The 19661-nt window shown below is 40.3% G+C and overlaps 1 protein-coding gene across 1 annotated transcript; it reads right to left on the bottom strand.

The window, feature by feature from the left end:
- Window positions 1–328: 328 nt before the first annotated feature.
- FAM162B (family with sequence similarity 162 member B) lies at window positions 329–13169 on the bottom strand. The gene is made up of 4 exons (XM_055535107.1): window positions 12979–13169; window positions 12731–12842; window positions 10292–10400; window positions 329–2480 (listed from the first exon to the last, which is right to left on the bottom strand). The coding sequence occupies exons 1-4, from the start codon at window positions 13148–13150 to the stop codon at window positions 2382–2384; spliced, it is 492 nt and encodes a 163-aa protein (XP_055391082.1). The 5' UTR covers window positions 13151–13169; the 3' UTR covers window positions 329–2381.
- Window positions 13170–19661: the final 6492 nt, after the last annotated feature.

Raw genomic sequence — 19661 nt, 5'->3', positions numbered from 1 at the left:
AAGGAGCATTATGGAAAAAGTAATTACAATACAAAGTCTTAGTGGATTTTTGTTGCTGTTCTAAATTCAGCAGTCTACTTGCTGCTTTGTGAAACTGTGAAATCAAAGTAATTGTTAACCTTTACTCATTTTAGTTCATAGCATTATTGTTTTATAGAATGTAACATATTAGGAGCCCATATGATAGAGCTCTAGAAGGATAATGTGTCTTTAAGTTCTGATTGGGAAGTGGGATGGGGAAGATGTTCTTGACTAACTAAAAAAAAATCAACATTTGAGTAATATGCAATATTATGAAATGTTACAGCACTATATTAAAAACAATAAAATCCTATTTTACAACTGCATTTATATAAGTGTGTCTGTTTCATTTGTTCTCACTTAGGATTGTGTATTCCTAACAGCAAAAATAGATGCCCTCAATGATTAAAATTCCATCCCCTTTCTAAAACCAGTAAGATTTCGTTGGTAGGACTATCTGATAAAGTAGTATGTTGCTTTTATTTTAGAACTTATGTATTCAACTGTAATGGAGGATGTATCTAATTTATGTTTGTATCTCATGCCTTGGCAATTAATGGGACATTCACATGTTCAGCTGAGATTATTTTTCCTTTTCTATTATTTTAATGCAATACAGTGCATTTATTTAAGGCTTAGAGTTTTGGAAATAGAAGGGAATATCTGATTTAACTTTCTTAGTGTGCTCTGAAACACAAAATCACACAGTAGCCAAGCTTAGCCTCCCCCCCAGTTTAGTGTTTTTATTTTCTTATTCTACTACCTTTTTTTTTTTTTTTGCTTCATCTGGCCTCATTTCCTTCAGTATTTGAAACTTTGTTAATCACAGAGTAGTAAAAGTAGTTATGTCAGTTATTTTTAGGGTTTCTTGCTCCCAGTAAAGCAGTCTGCAATTTTAAGAGATATGTACATCATATCATTATTAGTCACTTTAACATTTCAATTTTCCATTCTTATGAAATAAAATTTTCAAATAGTTGCACTTGCAAGCATTGCTGTACAGCACCACCAGAACTAAAATGTTGGTTGGGAGCAACCCCACCAAGTAAAGAGCTTAAAATGCTCACTAGCTTTTGCATAAACATTTAAATTTGGAAGCAGTAGGCAGTTTGGGGAATTTAATGTGTAATGCTCAAAAGTACCTGTTATTTAAAAATTGGGAGTTCTAAACTTTGGACAGCTTTACTTTTGAGGGATCCCTCTTGTTCCCTTTCAGTCATGGTTGTTTTTTTTAAACTGCTGTCTAAAAAAGTGTGGCAAAATTTTAGGGGTTTAACATGACTCATTATTTTCTGAGCATTCCACCTTCTAAATTGTTTTATTATAAAATACACAAAGAGAATAATGTGTAAGAAGACAGTTGAATAATAAAACACCTGTGTATTCACCATCCAATTTAATTATTATCAGTCCCTTGTAACTATTACTCTGGATTTTATTAATAATCCTTGTGCTTTGCTTCATTGTTTCATCTCATGTGTATATATATCCCTAAGAAATATAGCCTTACTTATCTGTTCTAAATGTGTAAACTGGAAGTTTACATATATTTTCTATATCTGGGAATTTGGGGTTTTGGCTCAATGTTAACATTTTTTTGAGATTCATATTCATGCATATATGTGTGGTTTGCTCATTCTCTTTGCTGTTTACTATTCTGTTTTGTGACTACATCGTGATGTCTGGTAGGGGAAGTTTGTTTTACTTTTGTTCCCGAGGCATGTGGGATCTTAGTTTCCCAACCAGGGATGAAAACTGTGCCCCATGCGGTGGAAGCGCAGAGTCTCAACCACTGGCCCGCCAAGGAAGTCCCCAGAATGCTCATTTTAGCAACATCTCTAATGGCCAAAAACTGGACCAAATAACCAGATAAACTGGCATATTCATACAATGGAATACTGTAACAATGAAAATGAATGACTTCCTGCTACTCACAGTCTGTGGATGAATCTCACAGTACAATACTGAGTATAAGAATTTATACAAGTGTATATTATATAATCCTATGTATATAAAGTTAAAACAGGCAAAACTAGTCTACGGTGATAAAACAACATCTTTTTTTATCTGTGTGGTAATGACCGACTGAGGGCAGAAATGAGGCAGAAAGGAGATGTTTTACATCTTGATCTGAACAGTTATACAGTTGTGTTCACTAAAATTCTATCAAACCGTGTACACTTTTGTGCACTTTCTAAATGTATGTTCTACTTCAGCAAAAATTTACTAAAAGTAGAAATAAAAAAAGACTTCGCCATTAAGCCTTGACAAGTACTTTGTCAAATATTCTCTTTTACCTATCATTTATTGTTGCTGGTAATAGTGATGATATTCCGATGAACACTTTGTCAGTTAGAATATCATTTAGCCTTGGCCTGTGCAGCCAGTGCCGCTTCTTCACGCCATTTTGCCTTCTTTGCCAGGTTCCAACTTGTTAAAGATTCATGTCGTTCTGCAGCCTGCAGAAGCAAAAGGCAAAGCATTTTGACGCTCTGGAAAAATTTGTGTTTTAGAGATACACAGCAGACTCCATGAAAGAAGAAAAATAACAAAGCGTCAATCACATGTAGCATTTAGGATAAACGATCCTTTGATACAGAAAAAATCGGCCTAAGTTATTAGACTTCTAGACAACAGTACCGCTATATCAGAAATCTGCCCCCACCTCCTCTTGGCACACAAAAGATACAGTTGTTGGACAAAAAATAAATCACTTTCAAATAGTTAAAATCAAGAAAGGGAAATCCTCAGGTACCTTTTATGAAAAGAATGCAAAAGGCATAAGTTAATGGGGAATGAGAAGGACAAAAGCCAAGATAGATGGAAGTGGCTTTATTAGGGGGAAATAATGGCTTTAACAGCTGTGGGCTAGAAGTTGAATCGCTATACCAATAGGCAAGTTCAGGATTTAGATCATGGGCATGGAGCTGAGGTATTCTGTGGAATGACTAAAGCTCTTACCAGCCTGAGAACTGGCAAGGACACTAGGCATTTACCTGGGGGAGAAAAAATTACTTGTAAAAAGAGAAGATAATTAGCATTGTGATCAGGAGGAAAGAACTCTAGCTAGAAAATGGAACAGAGGAAATAATGTAAATGCGGCACAGAGATATAAGTACAAAAAAATAGAGAAGTTAAGAGACTTGGAGAATAGAATTAGAAATTCCAACATATATTCCCAACAGGTGAGTTATTAGAATGAGGGGAGAGGTCATATTTGAAGTAATAACAGCTTACACTTTTTCAGAAGTGAGCAAAGCTATAGGTCCCTCAGACTGAAGAACATACAAAGTCATTTGCAGGAAAAAAATAAAAATCTAATAGATACTGATGGAAGCCTAATACGCATTTCACACTTAACATATCCAAAATAGAGGACTTGATATATTTTGTCTGTCAGGGCTACCAGTTCTTTCCCTAGCCATAAACATAGGGAATGGCAACACCATCCATCTTAGATTCTCAAGTAGAAATCCAGGCTTTTTTTATGTCGTTCTTCCATTTTGTTTCCTCCTCCCACACTGAACTTAACCATAAAGGTCTATCCTTTTTACCTTTCCAAACACATCTCAAATTGCTACCCATTTCTCCATCTCTATCTGACAGCATCTTAGATAAGGTAACATATTAATTATTCAAAGTGACAGATGAATTGGAGAGAAGGAAGATGGATACAGTTCAGTTCAGTTGTTCAGTCGTGTCTGACTCTGCGACCCCATGAACCACAGCACGCCAGGTCTCCCTGTCCATCACCAACTCCCAGAGCCTACCCAAACTCATGTCCATTGGGTTGGTGATCCCATCCTCTCCTCCTGCCATCAATCTTTCCCAGCATCAGGGTCTTTTCAAATGAGTCAGCTCTTTGCATCAGGTGGCCAAAGTATTGGAGTTTCAGCTTCAACATCAGACCTTCCAATGAACACCCAGGACTGATCTCCTTTAGGATGGACTGGTTGGATCTCCTTGCAGTCCAAAGGACTCTCAAGAGTCTTCTCCAACACCACAGTTCAAAAGAATCAATTCTTTGGCGCTCAGCTTTCTTTATAGTCCAACTCTCACATCCATACGTGACTACTGGAAAAACCATATCCTAGGAATCCCTTAGAAGAAATGGAGTAGCCATCATGGTCAACAAAAGAGTCCCAAATGCAGTACTTGGATGCAATCTCAAAAACAACAGAATGATCTTTGTTCATTTCCAAGGCAAACCATTAAATATCACAGTAATCCAAGTCTATGCCCTGACCAGTAACGCTGAAGAAGCTGAAGTTGAACAGTTCTATGAAGACCTACAAGACCTTCTAGAACTAACACCCAAAAAAAGATGTCCTTTTCATTATAGGGCACTGGAAAGCAAAAGTAGGAAGTCAAGAAACACATGGAGTAACAGGCAAGTTTGGCCATGGAGTACAGAATGAAGAAGGGGAAAGGCTAATAGGGTTTTGCCAAGAGAACGCACTGGTCATAGCAAACACCCTCTTCCAACAACACAAGAGAAGACTCTACACATGGAACTCACCAGATGGTCAACATTGAAATCAGATTGATTATATTCTTTGCAGCCAAAGATGGAGAAGCTCTATACAGTCAGCAAAAACAAGACCGGGAGCTGACTGTGGCTCAGATCATGAACTCCTTATTGCCAAATTCAGACTGAAATTGAAGAAAGTGGAGAAAACCACTAGACCATTCAGGTATGACATAAATCAAATCCCTTATGACTATACAGTGGAAGTGAGAAATAGATTTAAGGGGCCAGATCTGATAGACAGTGCCTGATGACCTATGGATGGAGGTTCATGACATTGTACAGGAGACAGGAATCAAGACCATCCCCAGGAAAAAGATATGCAAAAAAGCAAAATGGCTTTCTGAGGAGGGCTTACAAATAGCTGTGAAAAGAAGGGAAGCGAAAAGCAAAGGCGAAAAGGAAAGATATTCCCATTTGAATGCAGAGTTCCAAAGCATAGCAAGGAGAGATAAGAAAGCCTTCCTCAGTGATCAGTGCAAAGAAATAGAGGAAAACAATAGAATGGAAAAGACTAGAGATCTCTTCAAGAAAATTAGAGATACCAAGGGAACATTTCATGCAAAGATGGGCTCAATAAAGGACAGAAATGGTATGGATCTAACAGAAGCAGAAGATATGAAGAAGAGGTGGCAGGAATACACAGAAGAACTGAACAAAAAGATCTTCACGACCCAGATAATCACAATGGTGTGATCACACCTAGAGCCAGACATCCTGGAATGTGAAGTAAAGTGGGCCTTAGGAAGCATCACTACGAACAAAGCTAGTGGAGGTGATGGAATTCCAGTTGAGCTATTTCAAATCCTGAAAGATGATGCTGTGAAAGTGCTCCACTCAATATGTCAGCAAATTTGGAAAACTCAGCAGTGGCCACAGGACTGGAAAAGGTCAGTTTTCATTCCAATCCCAAAGAAAGGCAACGCCAAAGATGCTCAAACTACCATACAATTGCACTCATCTCACACGCTAGTAAAGTAATGCTCCAAATTCTCCAAGCCAAGCTTCAGTAATACATGAACTGTGAACTTCCAGATGTTCAAGCTGGTTTTTGAAAAAGCAGAGGAAGAGATCAAATTGCCAACATCCGCTGGACCATCAAAAAAGCAAGAGAGTTCCAGAAAAACATCTATTTCTGCTTTATTGACTATAATGAAGCCTTTGACTGTGTGGATCACAATAAACTGTGGGAAATTCTGAAAGAGATGGGAATACCAGACCACCTCTTGAGAAGCCTATATGCAGGTCAGGAAGCAACAGTTAGAAAGGACATGGAACAACAGACTGGCTCCAAATGGGAAAAGGAGTACATCAAGGCTGTATATTGTCACCCTGCTTATTTAACTTATATGCAGAGTACATCATGAGAAATGCTGGGCTGGAAGAAGCACAAGCTGTAATCAAGATTGCCAGGAGAAATATCAATAACCTCAGATATGCAGATGACACCACCCTTATGGCAGAAAGTGAAGAGGAACTCAAAAGCCTCTTGATGGAAGTGAAAGAGGAGAGTGAAAAAGTTGGCTTGAAGCTCAACATTCAGAAAATGAAGATCATGGCATCTGGTCCCATCACTTCACAGCAAATAGATGGGGAATCAGTGGAAACAGTGGCTATTTTTCTGGGTTCCAAAATCACTGCAGATGGTGACTGCAGCCATGAAATTAAAAGACACTTACTCCTTGGAAGGAAAGTTATGACCAACCTAGACAGCATATTAAAAAGCAGAGACATTACTTTGTCAACAAAGGTCCGTCTAGTGAAGGCTATGGTTTTTCCAGTGGTCATGTGAGAGTTGGACTGTTAAGAAAGCTGAGCACCGAAGAATTGATGCTTTTGAACTGTGGTGTTGGAGAAGACTTCAGAGTCCTTTGGACTGCAAGGAGATCCAACCAGTTCATCCTAAAGGAGATCAGTCCTGGGTGTTCATTGGAAGGACTGATGCTAAAGCTGAAACTCCAATACTTTGGCCACCTGATGTGAAGCGCTGACTCATTTGAAAAGATCCTGATGCTGGGAAAGATTGAGGTCAGGAGGAGAAGGGGAAGACAGAGGATGATATGGTTGGATGGCATCACCAACTCATGGCCTTGGGTGGCTCTGGGAGTTGGTGATGGACAGGGAAGCCTGGCATGCTGCGGTTCATGGTGTCACAAAGAGTGGGACACAACTGAGCAACTGAACTGAACTGAACTGACTAGACGGACCTTTGTTGACAAAGTAATGTCTCTGCCTTTTAATATGCTGTCTAGGTTGGTCATAACTTTTCTTCCAAGAAGCAAGCATCTTTCAATTTCATGGCTGCAATCACCATCCGCAGCAATTTTGGAGCCCAGAAAAAGTCAGCCACTGTTTCCACTGATTCCCCATCTATTTGCCATGAAGTGATGGGACCAGATGCCATGATCTTAGTTTTCTGAATGTTGAGCTTTAAGCCAAATTTTTCACTCTCTTCTTTCACTTTCATCAAGAGGCTCTTTAGTTCTTCACTTTCTGCCATAAGGGTGGTGTCATCTGCATATCTGAGGTTATTGATATTTCTCCTGGCAATCTTGATTCCAGTTTGTTCTTCCTCCAGCCCAGCGTTTCTCATGATGTACTCTGCATATAAGTTAGATAAGCATGGTGACAATATACAGCCTTGATGTACTCCTTTTCCCATTTGGAGCCAGTCTGTTGTTCCATGTCCTTTCTAACTGTTGCTTCCTGACCTACATATAGGTTTCTCAAGAGGTGGTCTGGTATTCCCATTCTTTCAGAATTTCCCACAGTTTATTGTGATCCACACAGTCAAAGGCTTCATTATAGTCAATAAAGCAGAAATATATGTTTTTCTGGAACTCTCTTGCTTTTTCGATGATCCAGCAGATTTGGTAATTTGATCTCTTCCTCTGCCTTTTCAAAAACCAGCTTGAACATCTGGAAGTTCACAGTTCATGTATTACTGAAGCTTGGCTTGGAGAATTTGGAGCATTACTTTACTAGCGTGTGAGATGAGTACAATTGTGCGGTAGTTTGAGCATTCTTTGGCATTGCCTTTCTTTGGGATTGGAATGAAAACTGACCTTTTCCAGTCCTGTGGCCACTGCTGAGTTTTCCAAATTTGCTGACATATTGAGTGGAGCACTTTCACAGCATCATCTTTCAGGATTTGAAATAGCTCAACTGGAATCCCATTACCTCCACTAGCTTTGTTCGTAGTGATGCTTCTTAAGGCCCACCTGACTTCATATGTCTGTGGCATGCTGCTGCTAAGTCGCTTCAGTCGTGTCCGACCCTGTTCGACCCCATAGACGGCAGCCCACCAGGCTCCCCCGTCCCTGGGATTCTCCAGGCAAGAACACTGGAGTGGGTTGCCATTTCCTTCTCCAATGCATGAAAGTGAAAAGTGAAAGTGAAGGCGCTCAGTCGTGTCCGACTCTTAGCGACCCCATGGACTGTAGCCTACCAGGCTCCTCTGTCCATGGGATTTTCCAGGCAAGAGTACTGGAGTGAGTTGCCACTGCCTTCTCCGTCTATGGCATAGAATCACGAAATAGAAGTGCAAAATTTGGAAGTGATGACCACAGAGGCTAGTTTGCCTGTGTCCTGTATATGAGCCCTTTTCCTTGCCATCTCTAATATGTAGTTTCTGAAGGGAAATTATGAGGTAATAACTTTCTAATTTTGCTTCTTGCTTTTCCCCAATTCTTGCATCTGCTAATCAGTTTTTACCATGAAATGCAGCCCCACAAATATTGATATCTCTGTGAATCTTTCCTCTAGTCTGAATTTCTCCATCCCTGACAACTTTCCTCTGTGTTGAACTCTCCTCTGGACACACTCCAGTTTATCAGTGTACTTCTTCATGGTGGTACCTACAACTGAGCCCATTTGAGTGTGATTATAACTTCCTTGTTTTAGAACTATGTTTTAGTAACACAGCCAGGGGTGGAACTGGATTTTGGTAGCCTCATCACACAGAATAGTTTGCCTGGAACCAACTAAGCATCTTTGACTCTCTGTGATGCTATGGACTGTAGCCTGCCAGGCTCCTCTGTCCCTGGGATTCTCCAGGAAAGAATACTGGAGTGGGTTACCATGCCCTCCTGTAGGGGATCTTCCTGACCCAAGGATTGAACCTGTGTGTCCTGTCTCCTACATGTCTCTTAGGTCTCCTGAACTCTCATGCAAGTTCTTTACCACTAGTGCCATCTAGGAAGCTCTAATGTTATCTATATGTCTATTCTTTTATTTTGGCCATGCCACGTGGCATATGGGGATCTTAGTTCTCAGACCAGGGATTGAAGCCTTGCCCCTGCAGTGGAAGCATGGTCTTAACCACTGGACCACCAGGGAAGTCCCTATACATATCTATTTCTTTCTGTTGGCTTGGCAAAGAACTTAGGCTTTGAAATTATTCTTATCAAATGGAAATTTTAGTAAATGTTTATTGGAATGAACACTTAAACATAGAAATAAAGAAATTCAGTCATCTCTAGTTTTTAACCTACCTTAGTAACCTGCCTATCCAGTTGGTGATTCTCTAGCTCCTAAATGACAGATTGGATTCTGATATTGCCTGGACCCTTCGTGTTTCAAACTGTCTTCCCTTTATACTTCAGCCACATTAGTTCTGTTTTTTTTTTTTTTTTTTTTACATATACCAGACACTTTACTCTCTATAGGTTTTCCTCACTTCTCTTGGCCTTACCCTAAATGACTTATTCTCATTCTTCTCAGAGTGAGCTTCCCTGACCACTGCATCTGAAACACTCTCACTTAGGTACTATTTTATTATCTTCCCAGCTACTCATAAGTAAGTCACTATACACCAGCAATCCTCTTGGCTCTGCTTAAAAATATATCCCAGTTGGACTGCTCCACATCATCTCTCCTGATACCACCCTTGTCTGAGATAATCTGTTGCCTAGTTTATTGCAATATCTTTTACATAGTCTCAAGGCTATGGTTTTTCCAGTAGTCATGTATGGATGTGAGAGTTGGACTATAAAGAAATCTGAGCGCCAAAGAATTGATGCTTTTGAACTGTGGTGTTGGAGAAGACTCTTGAGAGTCCCTTGGACTGCAAGGTGATCCAACCAGTCCATCCTAAAGGAGATCAGTCCTGAATATTCATTGGAAGGACTGATGCTGAAGCTGAAACTCCAGTACTTTAGCCACCTGATGCAAAGGACTGACTCATTGGAAAGGACCCTGATGTTGGGAAAGATTGAAGGCGGGAGGAGAATGGAACGACAGAGGGTGAGATGATTGGATGGCATCACCAACTTGATGGACATGAGTGTGAGTAAGCTCCAGGAGTTGGTGATGGACAGGGAAGCCTGGTGTGCTGGGGTTCATGGGGTCGCAAAGAGTCGGACATGACTGGGCAACTGAACTGAACTGATGCCATAGCTAAACAGTTCATGATTTAAGGAAGGGTGTAGTTTGGATAACTTTCATACAAAAAAGTTCTTCTTTTGCCGATTTTTACCAGGTTATAAACTGTAATTTCTCATTTTTCTTTGTCTTATAAATGGAAACAAGCTTCTGTCCCTTCTGTCCAGATAGTTAATTTGTTGACTCAAATTTCCATGAACAGTGTTGTTTCCAGTACAATTGATATATGTGGATGGCTCAAGATGTCTGAGATGAGACTGTTCTTACATTGGAAAACCAGCAATAATCCCCCAAATGAGAACAAAGCTATAATCTTTCTTAAAATTCACAAGTCTATTTTTACTTTAAAGAGGTACTCACCCTTTTGGCTGATGCTATCACTGCAAAGCAGGCGATGATTGTGAGTCCAATCATTATGTAACAAGCTTTCACCCGAGCTTTGTTTCTTGCAGCATCTATCATTTCTGGCCTAAACCAAGATGTGTATTCTATTAATTACATTAAAGTAATATGATTTCCTGACTGGCATAATAGACAATGATTTTTTATGTAAATATTCAAAAAATTTCCCTGAATGCAGCTGGCAGATGTGAAAGCCTTACAAATTCTAGTACATTATCTTACTAATTTCAAATTAACAGGTATTTATTATTTATTGCTGCAGTAATATGAAGTGGCAGCTTATAAATAGATATAAGTAAAGAATGATTTTTGAGAAAGTATTCAGCAGTATTTTTTCTTATCTATGTCATTTGAATAGAATGCAGTAACATAAAAAAATAATTCTAGGAAGTAATTCCTCTTAAAAATTAAAAAATATATCTTTAACTTTCCACTAGTTGAAAGAACACAGAAAACCAACATCTAGCCTGTTTTCCTCAGGTTTTAGGCAGATTAATGTAAGTTTTAAGATATTAGTTGCAAACAGGTGAATATTAACACATTATTAGATTACACTTGTTGTTGATTTTTGTTCCAGATGGAACCTGAAAGATCTGATCTTTTTTACCCATCCATCTGGCTTTGAACTGCTATACCAAATTAGTTTAACACTGAAAAGAAAGGAAAAAGTACAGTCATTATTAAATATCATTAGTGTATGGTACAAAAATTATAGGTCAGTTGTTAATTATATGTCCATTAAAAGCATAAGAGTGAAAGCTGTTTACATTGTAAATCTAACACTTAGCTTAGGAGGCATATCTCTCCTAAATAGCAATGATTTGAAAATTATAGAAAATAATAAAAAATATTCAAATACTTTCATGTCTCCAACCCCAAACTATAATACTTTTCCTAGGCACCTTGCTCAAAGTTAATTTAACAGAATTTCTCCTTTTTACGATATTTCTTTGTGATCCTGGGGAAGAATTATTTCTGTAAAATGGGTCTCTTCACATATACAGCTATATTGCTATAATATTGGGTCTAGAATCTCTAGACATGCGTTAATTTACAATAATGCACGTTCTTTACATTTTTGATTACTCTGTCATATAGCCCTAGAATTTAAAATCCAAAAACACTGAGGGTGGTCTTTTTAAGCTTTTCTGGGGCTAATTTCTGCTCTGGGCTAAATTATAGATCTCAAGGAAAACAAAATTTGTTTCGTAATGTTAAAAAAAAACTCCATGGTGAATAAGTGCTGAAAACAGAGTTCAAATTCCATGTCCATTCCTCATTAAATCATTTAATCCAAGAAAGGAATAAAAATGTTTGAGAATTCATTACTGAACATTTTCCCATCATATTTTTTCCCATTTGAAATGCTTTTGATGACTAATAAATTGACAATCAATAAAAAGTGTGCACAATATGCACAGAACAAGGTGTAGACCCAGTTTCCATCATCCATTCTAACAGGCATCGATCACATCATATAAAATAATATTTGAACATCTGAAATCCTTGTTTGATTTTATAGTTCTAGTCTCACTTTTTTTTTGAGATCAGTTTAAAAAGTGTTAGATTGGTTTTGTCTTTAGTTTCCTTCCTTCCCCTTTTAACCACTTCCTTGTAAAGTGCTGGGAAGATTTCTGGGCTTTGCATAAACTGAAGCTGTAAAAAAATGTTTTTTACGGGTGACCTTTATTTTTGTTTTCGTAAAAGATTACATTTTCCCTGGGTTGAAGTTGTCAATTTAGGTTTTATCAAGCGAACGTCTGTCTTGGGTATGGGATGAGGAGGCCAGAGACACAGATGCGCCCTGGCTCCTAGTCCTAGAAAACCCGCGCTCAGAGGGCTACAAAACCGCGTACACCAGGCATCTCCTGCCCCAGAAGAGGAGGTCACATGGATGTGGCTTCTTCCCAGAGACTCTTCGGCCACCCCATGAGTCATGATCCTTCCTTGGGTGGATCAGGGAGCCGCAACTCCTCCCCTCCCCAGCCCAGGGCAGGGCCCCTCCGCCTCTCAGCCAGCAGGGCGTATGCGAGGACCCTAGTTTTGGTTTGGTTGGCTTAAGGGTTCCACTGCCTCCCGGCCTCTGAGCTCGCCCGGGGCGGTTATCTGAGCGACCGTGGAAGTACCCATTGAACTTGGGGATTTTCACCCGACTTCAACAATCTCCCCATAAGCTTAGCTTGTCTCTCACAGTCCAGTGAAGGAGCTTGGCATTTAACCGCACTAGGGGCGCGTGAGTAATTCCCTTAGAGTGGTAAGTAGTACTGTGAAGACCCGTGTGACTCTGCACACCTCTCCCGACCTCTGTGCGTCCAGGTCGGGAAGTCGGTGGACCCCGAGCCTTCCAGGCCTGGGGCGGACCCTCCAGGGCTCCCTCAACCCACGGGCCACACTTACGGAATCCGAGGCGGGATATCCTCCATTGCTTTGAAACGCCCGGTCCACAGCAGGATTCTCTTGTCAAATTGCGACGGCTTGTGCTCGGCGGGGACTCTATGGACCTTCTCGGCTGCGAAAGCGACAGGGACATACATAGTGACGGAGAGACCGACGGCCCAGTGATCGGGGCGCACTCACGCCTCCATCCCCCAGCCTCAGCACTCCACGGACCCGTCCCTCCCGGGTCGTTCCCAGCCCCTGCTCACCAGAACCTGGGGGCTCCGAGCTGCCGGGGCTCCCGCCACTGGAGTACTGGGGGTGACCCCGGGGCCAGAGAGACGCGACCGGCCGCCGCTCGACTTCTGGGGGCGCTCCCGGGGCGCAGCAGGGGATGCGCCCTAGGCGGAGGCGCAGGAGGCTCCCGACCGTGGCCAGCATGCTGCTGAGCCCTGGTCCAGCGCCCTCAGCCCAGCCAGGGCCGGAGCTCCCGGGACCCCTGCCGCCCCGCCCCGCGCCGCTCCCAGGGGAGCCCCGGATGCGCAGCTGGAGTCTGACGTGCGCACCCTGGGCTCCGGGTCCCCGCCCCCAGCCGGCGACCCCCGACCCGGGAGTCTCGACCCTGGGGCAGAGTCTGTCCCCTGGCGCGCCGCGGACGACTTTCCTCCCGAAACAGCTCCATGCCTTTTAAAGGCGATTCTTGGTATTGAATAGAAACGTGTTTCCATCGTGTGTGTGTGTGTGTGTGTATATATATATATATATATGTTTGTTTGTTTGTTTGATTTTAATTTCACTGTTTGGTGCTTAAGAGAATAAATTTAACCGCTCTCTCTTCCAGGGAAAGCCAACAATCAGACCTTCAAGAGCAGGTCGTTTCAGTTGTTTACCGAGTGAGAGTAAGGGCTTTCAACAAACTTCTGACTTTCCCATTAGGCGATTTTTTGAAGTTAGCTCTTCACCTCACCCTCCACTCCCATACTTTCGTCTTCTCCAGACAAAACAACCTCAGTTCCCACAGTTTTTGTCCACCTCTTCATTTCTTAGACCGCAAACTCTCCAAACACTCTTCAAAATGAGCTTTTCTACATTTCTACCATCTTCCCTCTCAAAAAGAGGGGAGAATCCTCTATTCTTTGGCATCTAAATGAGGATAGGAACTCAGAAAAAAAAAGGGCTTGTAGGAAAACTGTCAACTCTAAAGAAATATACTTATTCTATGTCCTCATATTCCCTGGTGGCTCAGAGGATTAAGAATCTGCCTGCTATGAGGAGATCTGGGTTCCCTGGGTGGGGGAGAGCCCCTGGAGAAGGGAATGGCAACCCACTCCAGGATTCTTGCCTGGAGAATTCCATGGCTAGAGGAGCCTGGAGGGCTACAGTTCATGGGATTGCAAAGAGCCAGCAGGACTGAGCCACTAACAACACAACTTCCTCAGATTCAAGGGACCACAGACCCCATCCAAGTTAAAGTGCTCCCCTGGGGGGAACCCCAGGCCAGTTCACCCTCTGGCTTTTTCTGTCTCTGAGGTTTTTCTGAACCCAGACACTGAGGTACTTTTAGTTGGGTCTCCAGATACTTCTTTCCTTCCTAACTAGAAGTGTCCAGCTCTTGAGGGCAATATCTCTGTAACCTTGCATCTTTGGTGTAATATGTTCAACAAAAGAAAACATTCATATCTCCCTAAAGAAACATGAGTTGAGAGATGTGATAATGGAAAGAACCATGAGCTTTGCGTTCACACCAAGGTTTAAACCCCTAATTTGTCATTTAAGAGTTGCACGATTATTAGCAAATCATTTAAGTCATTAGTCTTGGTTTCATTTGTAAAATAAGAATGGCTTCCTTTCAAGTTCATTCATGCAACAGCTATAAACAAAAACAAAAACAAACCCTGTTCTATCTACATCAGCTACTCCTCAGAGCTGGACTTAGAGCAGTGAACAATGTCCAGTGAGGATTAGCATATGAAGAGGGAAAAAAGACCAGGATGAGAAAAAGTAAGAAGACATGAGGTAGAAACTATTTAGAGAGGATGGTTAAGGATACCCTTCTAAATGTCCCTGGCCTGTTAATAACCTTTCAAAAATGTTTCCTTCCCTTCACATTCTTTAACTAGTTCCCAAGCACAAGTGCATTTTAATTCATGAAATCCCTTGTAGGGAACTGTAGGAGGCTATGAGATCTCTGAGGGTATAGCCGAAACACTGGCTCTTAATAGACACTTAATTTTAATCTTACACAAATGAAAAAATTAATGTGAATCTTCAATAATAAAATGGACTGCATCTGGGCTAGTTTAAGAAGAGACTGGATACTTAGGACATGCTGCATGATAAACAGAATGAATTCCTACCTGAAAAATTATGTTGCCATAGGTAATATTTCATGGTTGCAAGTATATGCCACTTGAAAATTCTCCCATTATTCAAATGTATTGTTTCTTCCTTTATTATTTTATTTTTCTTCATGTCACCGAGAATATCCATAGAGCTAGAGAAAAACATCTCTGTGAATCAGCTGGTCATTAATAGTTCACCAAGAAATATTAAACTAGTTAAATAAATTTATTTCCCTGAAGAGAACCAAATGTCAGGCATAGACACATGGTTTTCTATCTCAGGCTTCTCTAGCATTGCAGAACCACAGGGCAAGAGAATTGTGGCTTATGTCATGAGAGAAAGAACAGTTTGCATTCGGTTCTCTGTTCCTGATGGGATTAAAATACCACTATTTGGCAGTGTTCTCCATTTTTAAAAAGTTACAGCTGCATGAGAGATATTTTCTTTAGCTCTAGAATTGGGACAACCAAACAAAAACATAAACAAACAAACTCAAACGACTCCTAATAGAAAAAAAATGCCAATTATATTTCTTTCTTTCTTTTAAACCAGGACAGTTCATTTCTTCATTCCACAGATGTTCATTGAGTTTCTCCTGTGCACTGAGTACTGTTCTGGGCTTTGAGGTCATGGCATAGCAGGTAAACATACACAATTTTTGTTTCTCATAGAGCTTATTATTCATCCGTGGTGCTTTCAGTTTACCCATTCCATACAATATTATTTCTCAGTCCAATGGTTCATCTAATTTGCATGTACTGTTTTCAGTTCTGCTCCTTCAAAGCTTGTTTGAATTAGTATAGTTTACTTTCCCATTTCCTACAGTTAATTTACTTACTTGTGTTATAGATATATAACTTTTTAGAATAAAGTTATTACATAAAGTAAGTGGAAAGTGTGGGTAATTTTAACTTATTATCATTTTTTTATTATTAAAAGCTAGTGTGTGCTCAGTACAGGGCTAAGGCAGGAAATGCAAAGAGTGCCACAGTCCCAGAGAAGTTCCCAGTTTGGCTGGGATGATATTCCCTCATCAGGAAATGCCTTGCTCCCAAAGGAGGAGCTGGGAGGGACTTTAATCTGTTTCCCATCCCCTACTAGTCCCTCTGTAGGGAAAGTTCTAAAGTGACAGTTTCCTGGCAGACCCAGGTTACAGTGGTCTCCAGTGGTTCACGCAGCCTTGCCAAGTGGGTGGTAAAGTGTCGGATTACCTGCTCTGTACTACGTGTGTGCTGAGGACACCAGCCAAAGTTCAAAATGAGATCTCGAAAACCAGAAAGATCTATGTACTTCTCTTCATGTTATTCCTTTTAATTTCCATTTTCATTGCTGCAGTTCAGTCTTTTGTTCTCTTTCAATCATCCTATTGTAAGGACCTCCAAAGTATCTTCCCCATCTCTGGTCAGTTCCATTTCCAGTCCTTTCTCTGCCTAGTTGCCGGAAATACTCTTCTAAAACATGGATGTTATCGTGTAAAACTTTCATGGTGCCAGTCTCTTCCCTATTCCTTTTCTAATCCTGCTCCCCACTTCCTGATCCCCAGACTACAAAAAGGACCCTGAAAAAACTTATAGTGAGGCAGGGAGGACTCTTTTAAAGTCTTCTGCTTTGATATTTTGCCTAGTTTGATTCAAATCTATGCCCTTGTCATATTCCTAGACATTTAAAATGTCACTAAGCACAGGTAGGTAGATTACATTGAATTACTCTGTGCTAATAGTGATGCACAACAGCAATCAACTAACATCACGGTTTAGTTCTGGCTTATATAGCTGGGTAGGCACAGTACTCATCAGGGCACGGCTGAGTTCTGACTGGCTGAGTTGCTTGTTGTCCCATTGTTCTACACATTAGTCTGAGAAATACATTCAGAAGAAACCAGGCTGCATTAGCTGCTTCTGCACCAATCAAAGCCTTTTATATTTTCAGTAACACATAGCTTGCATTTTTTTCTAGAAATAGCAAGTCTGAGATATAAACATATTTATGAAGTACTATTTATGCAAACTGTCCCCTAGGGCAGTGAAGAGGCATCTGTAGTGGTCATGTCTCTCACTTTCTTTGGCTGAAAGGTTATTTTTGTAGCCTACTTCAATGTCTATAAAGACACATAAATGTCAGATTTTATGTAATTGCTAATCATTTTTGGCGGAGCAGCCTCTGGCACCCATGATCAATTTCAAACTCCAGAATTCCTAGTAACAATCTTTTATGATAAAAATGAGGATTTTATGGTCCCCTACCCTGAATTTGCTACAGACTTCACACCCTTGAGGCACAGTCATACCTTTATGTGGTTCAAATCTGTATCTTGCAATAGAAATTTATAATGACTTGCTAGTACTTCTCCAGCTCCAAGTCCCACATCCTCCTCCTTACACATGAATAGGAAAGTGGTTTTGCAAAAGTTAATGATGTCCATTATAAGTGTATGATATAATACCTTACTTATACAGTTACAATTGAAGAAGGTGTTTGTTTTTTATTTCATAATCATGATGTGAATGATGCCATCTCACGTTCTCTTAAAACAACTGCCTCTTTCCCTACATGCATCTACTCAGTTCTTCAGCTTCTCTCAGCTGCTTTTCTCTCTCTTGGTTCATGTGATCATATTTTCTAGGAAATGGGAAATTGGCCTATTTGAATGTTTTCCCTATTCAGGGATAAAGAGATCAGCTTATCAGAATAATTTTCTTTTTGCTATTGTGAACCCTTTTTCTTGGGACTACTCATACCGATTTCTAATTTCCAATGTGAAGTCTAATAATATCTGCTGCTGCTGCTAAGTCACTTTAGTCGTGTCCGACTCTGTGCAGCCCCATAGATGGCAGCCCACCAGGCTCCCCCATCCCTGGGAATATCTAGGCACAGCTAATTAAAAAGGTAGAGTCTCCAGATTTTTTTTTTTTGTTCGTATTTCTCCTTATACCACCATCTACAAATTCACACTAAATTATTATTTACTATTTATGATTGTGATAATGAAGATTAACAACAGAATTTGTTAAAGGTAATTGACAGGACACTAATACCACAAGTCATTTAAATTATCAGAGCTCTCCTACAAGAGAGCTAGGTAAAAAAAATCAAAATCTAGGGAAATATTTTAAGGTCAAAACTAGATGGCCCAGGATACATAATGTTATATAGGTTAAAAATCAGCTATTAAAAAAAAATCAGCTATTATTTGTTTATTGTTCCTTCATTCTTTCACTCAACCAAAAAGTATAGATTAAACATCTATTCTCAAAAGCTTGATACTACTAAACATCCGAGAGTCAACCCTACTAGACTATCCAAAAATAAAACATTAATAATATTAAAAAAGCTATCTCCTTGAATACATACTTGTTATTGGAATTTCCATGTGTATTTTGACTAAATGGAAGTTCTAAAACAAAAAAAAATTATGACACTGAGAGGCTGAAACATATTGATTCAATAACAAAGTTTTGTTTAGATCATGCGAAAAAAAAAAAGTTAAATGGAAGCAGAGACAGAGGTACCTGAATGTTAAATACTCTTTACTTCTATTACAAACATCATGTTCTGAGTTGGAAATGCTTCCTGGCTTCCTCTGCTAAGTCGCTTCAGTCGTGTTTGACTCTGTGTGACCCCATAGACGGCAGCCCACCAGGCTCCTCCGTCCCTGGGATTCTCCAGGCAAGAACACTGGAGTGGGTTGCCATTTCCTTCTCCAATGCATGAAAGTGAAAAGTGAAAGTGAAGTCGCCCAGTCGTGTTTGACTCTTCGTGACCCCATGGACTGCAGCCCATCAGGCTCCTCTGTCCATGGGATTTTCCAGGCAAGAGTACTGGAGTGGGGTGCCATCGCCCTCTCTGGGCTTCCTCTAGTAGTCATCTAAAATCTTGAGAGCTGGTTCATAAAAAGCTAGACTGCTCTAAGAGGCCATTAAAGTACTTACTAGTTGTGTAAGCATTGTATTTAAAAATTGAGTTATAAGGCCAGAAGGGAGTGGCATGATATATTTAAAGTACTCAAGGGGAAAAAAAAAAAATCTATACTTTACCCAGGATGGTTGTAATTCAGAATTGAAGGGGAGAGAAAGCTTCTCAGGCAGAAAAAACTGAGTGTTCATCAATCCTGAACCAACTTTATAGAAGTGTTAAAAAAGAGCTTCTTTAAATACAGAAAGAAAGGCTACAACAAGAAATGCTGAGTGAATGAATAAATGGTGGGAAACTTTAAAAAAAATTTGTGAAGATTTTGTTCATATGTGTTATAGTTTGACTTTTTAGGGAAAAAAGCAATTTCCCCAAAGAAAAAAATGTTTAAAAGTTGAAAATAAGGGATCATTGCCCTGACAAAATGAAAACTTGTAATTTTTTTGAGTCAGTTTAAAAGCAAATTCTTTGCTCCAAAGGATATATCTTTACATTCAGTTCAGTTCGGTTCAGTCGCTCAGTTGTGTCCAACTCTTTGCTTCCCTGTCCATCACCAGCTCCTGGAGTTCACCCAAACTCATGTGCATCGAGTCAGTGATGCCATCCAGCCATCTCATCCTCTGTCATCCCTTTCTCCTCCTGCCCCCAATACCTCCCAGCATCAGGGTCTTTTCCAATGAGTCAACCCTTTGCATGAGGT

The sequence above is a fragment of the Bubalus kerabau genome, chromosome 9, assembly GCF_029407905.1.
Source record: "Bubalus kerabau isolate K-KA32 ecotype Philippines breed swamp buffalo chromosome 9, PCC_UOA_SB_1v2, whole genome shotgun sequence".
In the NCBI taxonomy this organism is placed as follows: Eukaryota; Metazoa; Chordata; class Mammalia; order Artiodactyla; family Bovidae; genus Bubalus; species Bubalus kerabau.
Note: the sequence above shows the minus strand (reverse complement) of the source record. Positions and strands in the feature narration are given on the sequence as shown.

Bases quoted from the DNA above. Each gene is read 5' to 3' on its own strand.
- FAM162B (XM_055535107.1), bottom strand. From the start codon at position 13,150: ATGCTGGCCACGGTCGGGAGCCTCCTGCGCCTCCGCCTAGGGCGCATC. The intron at 10,401-12,730 runs GTAAGTGTGGCC...ATCTTGGTTTAG, and splicing joins GATATCCCGCCTCGGATTCC to GCCAGAAATGATAGATGCTG. The intron at 2,481-10,291 runs GTGAGTACCTCT...TTGCTTCTGCAG, and splicing joins TGATAGCATCAGCCAAAAGG to GCTGCAGAACGACATGAATC.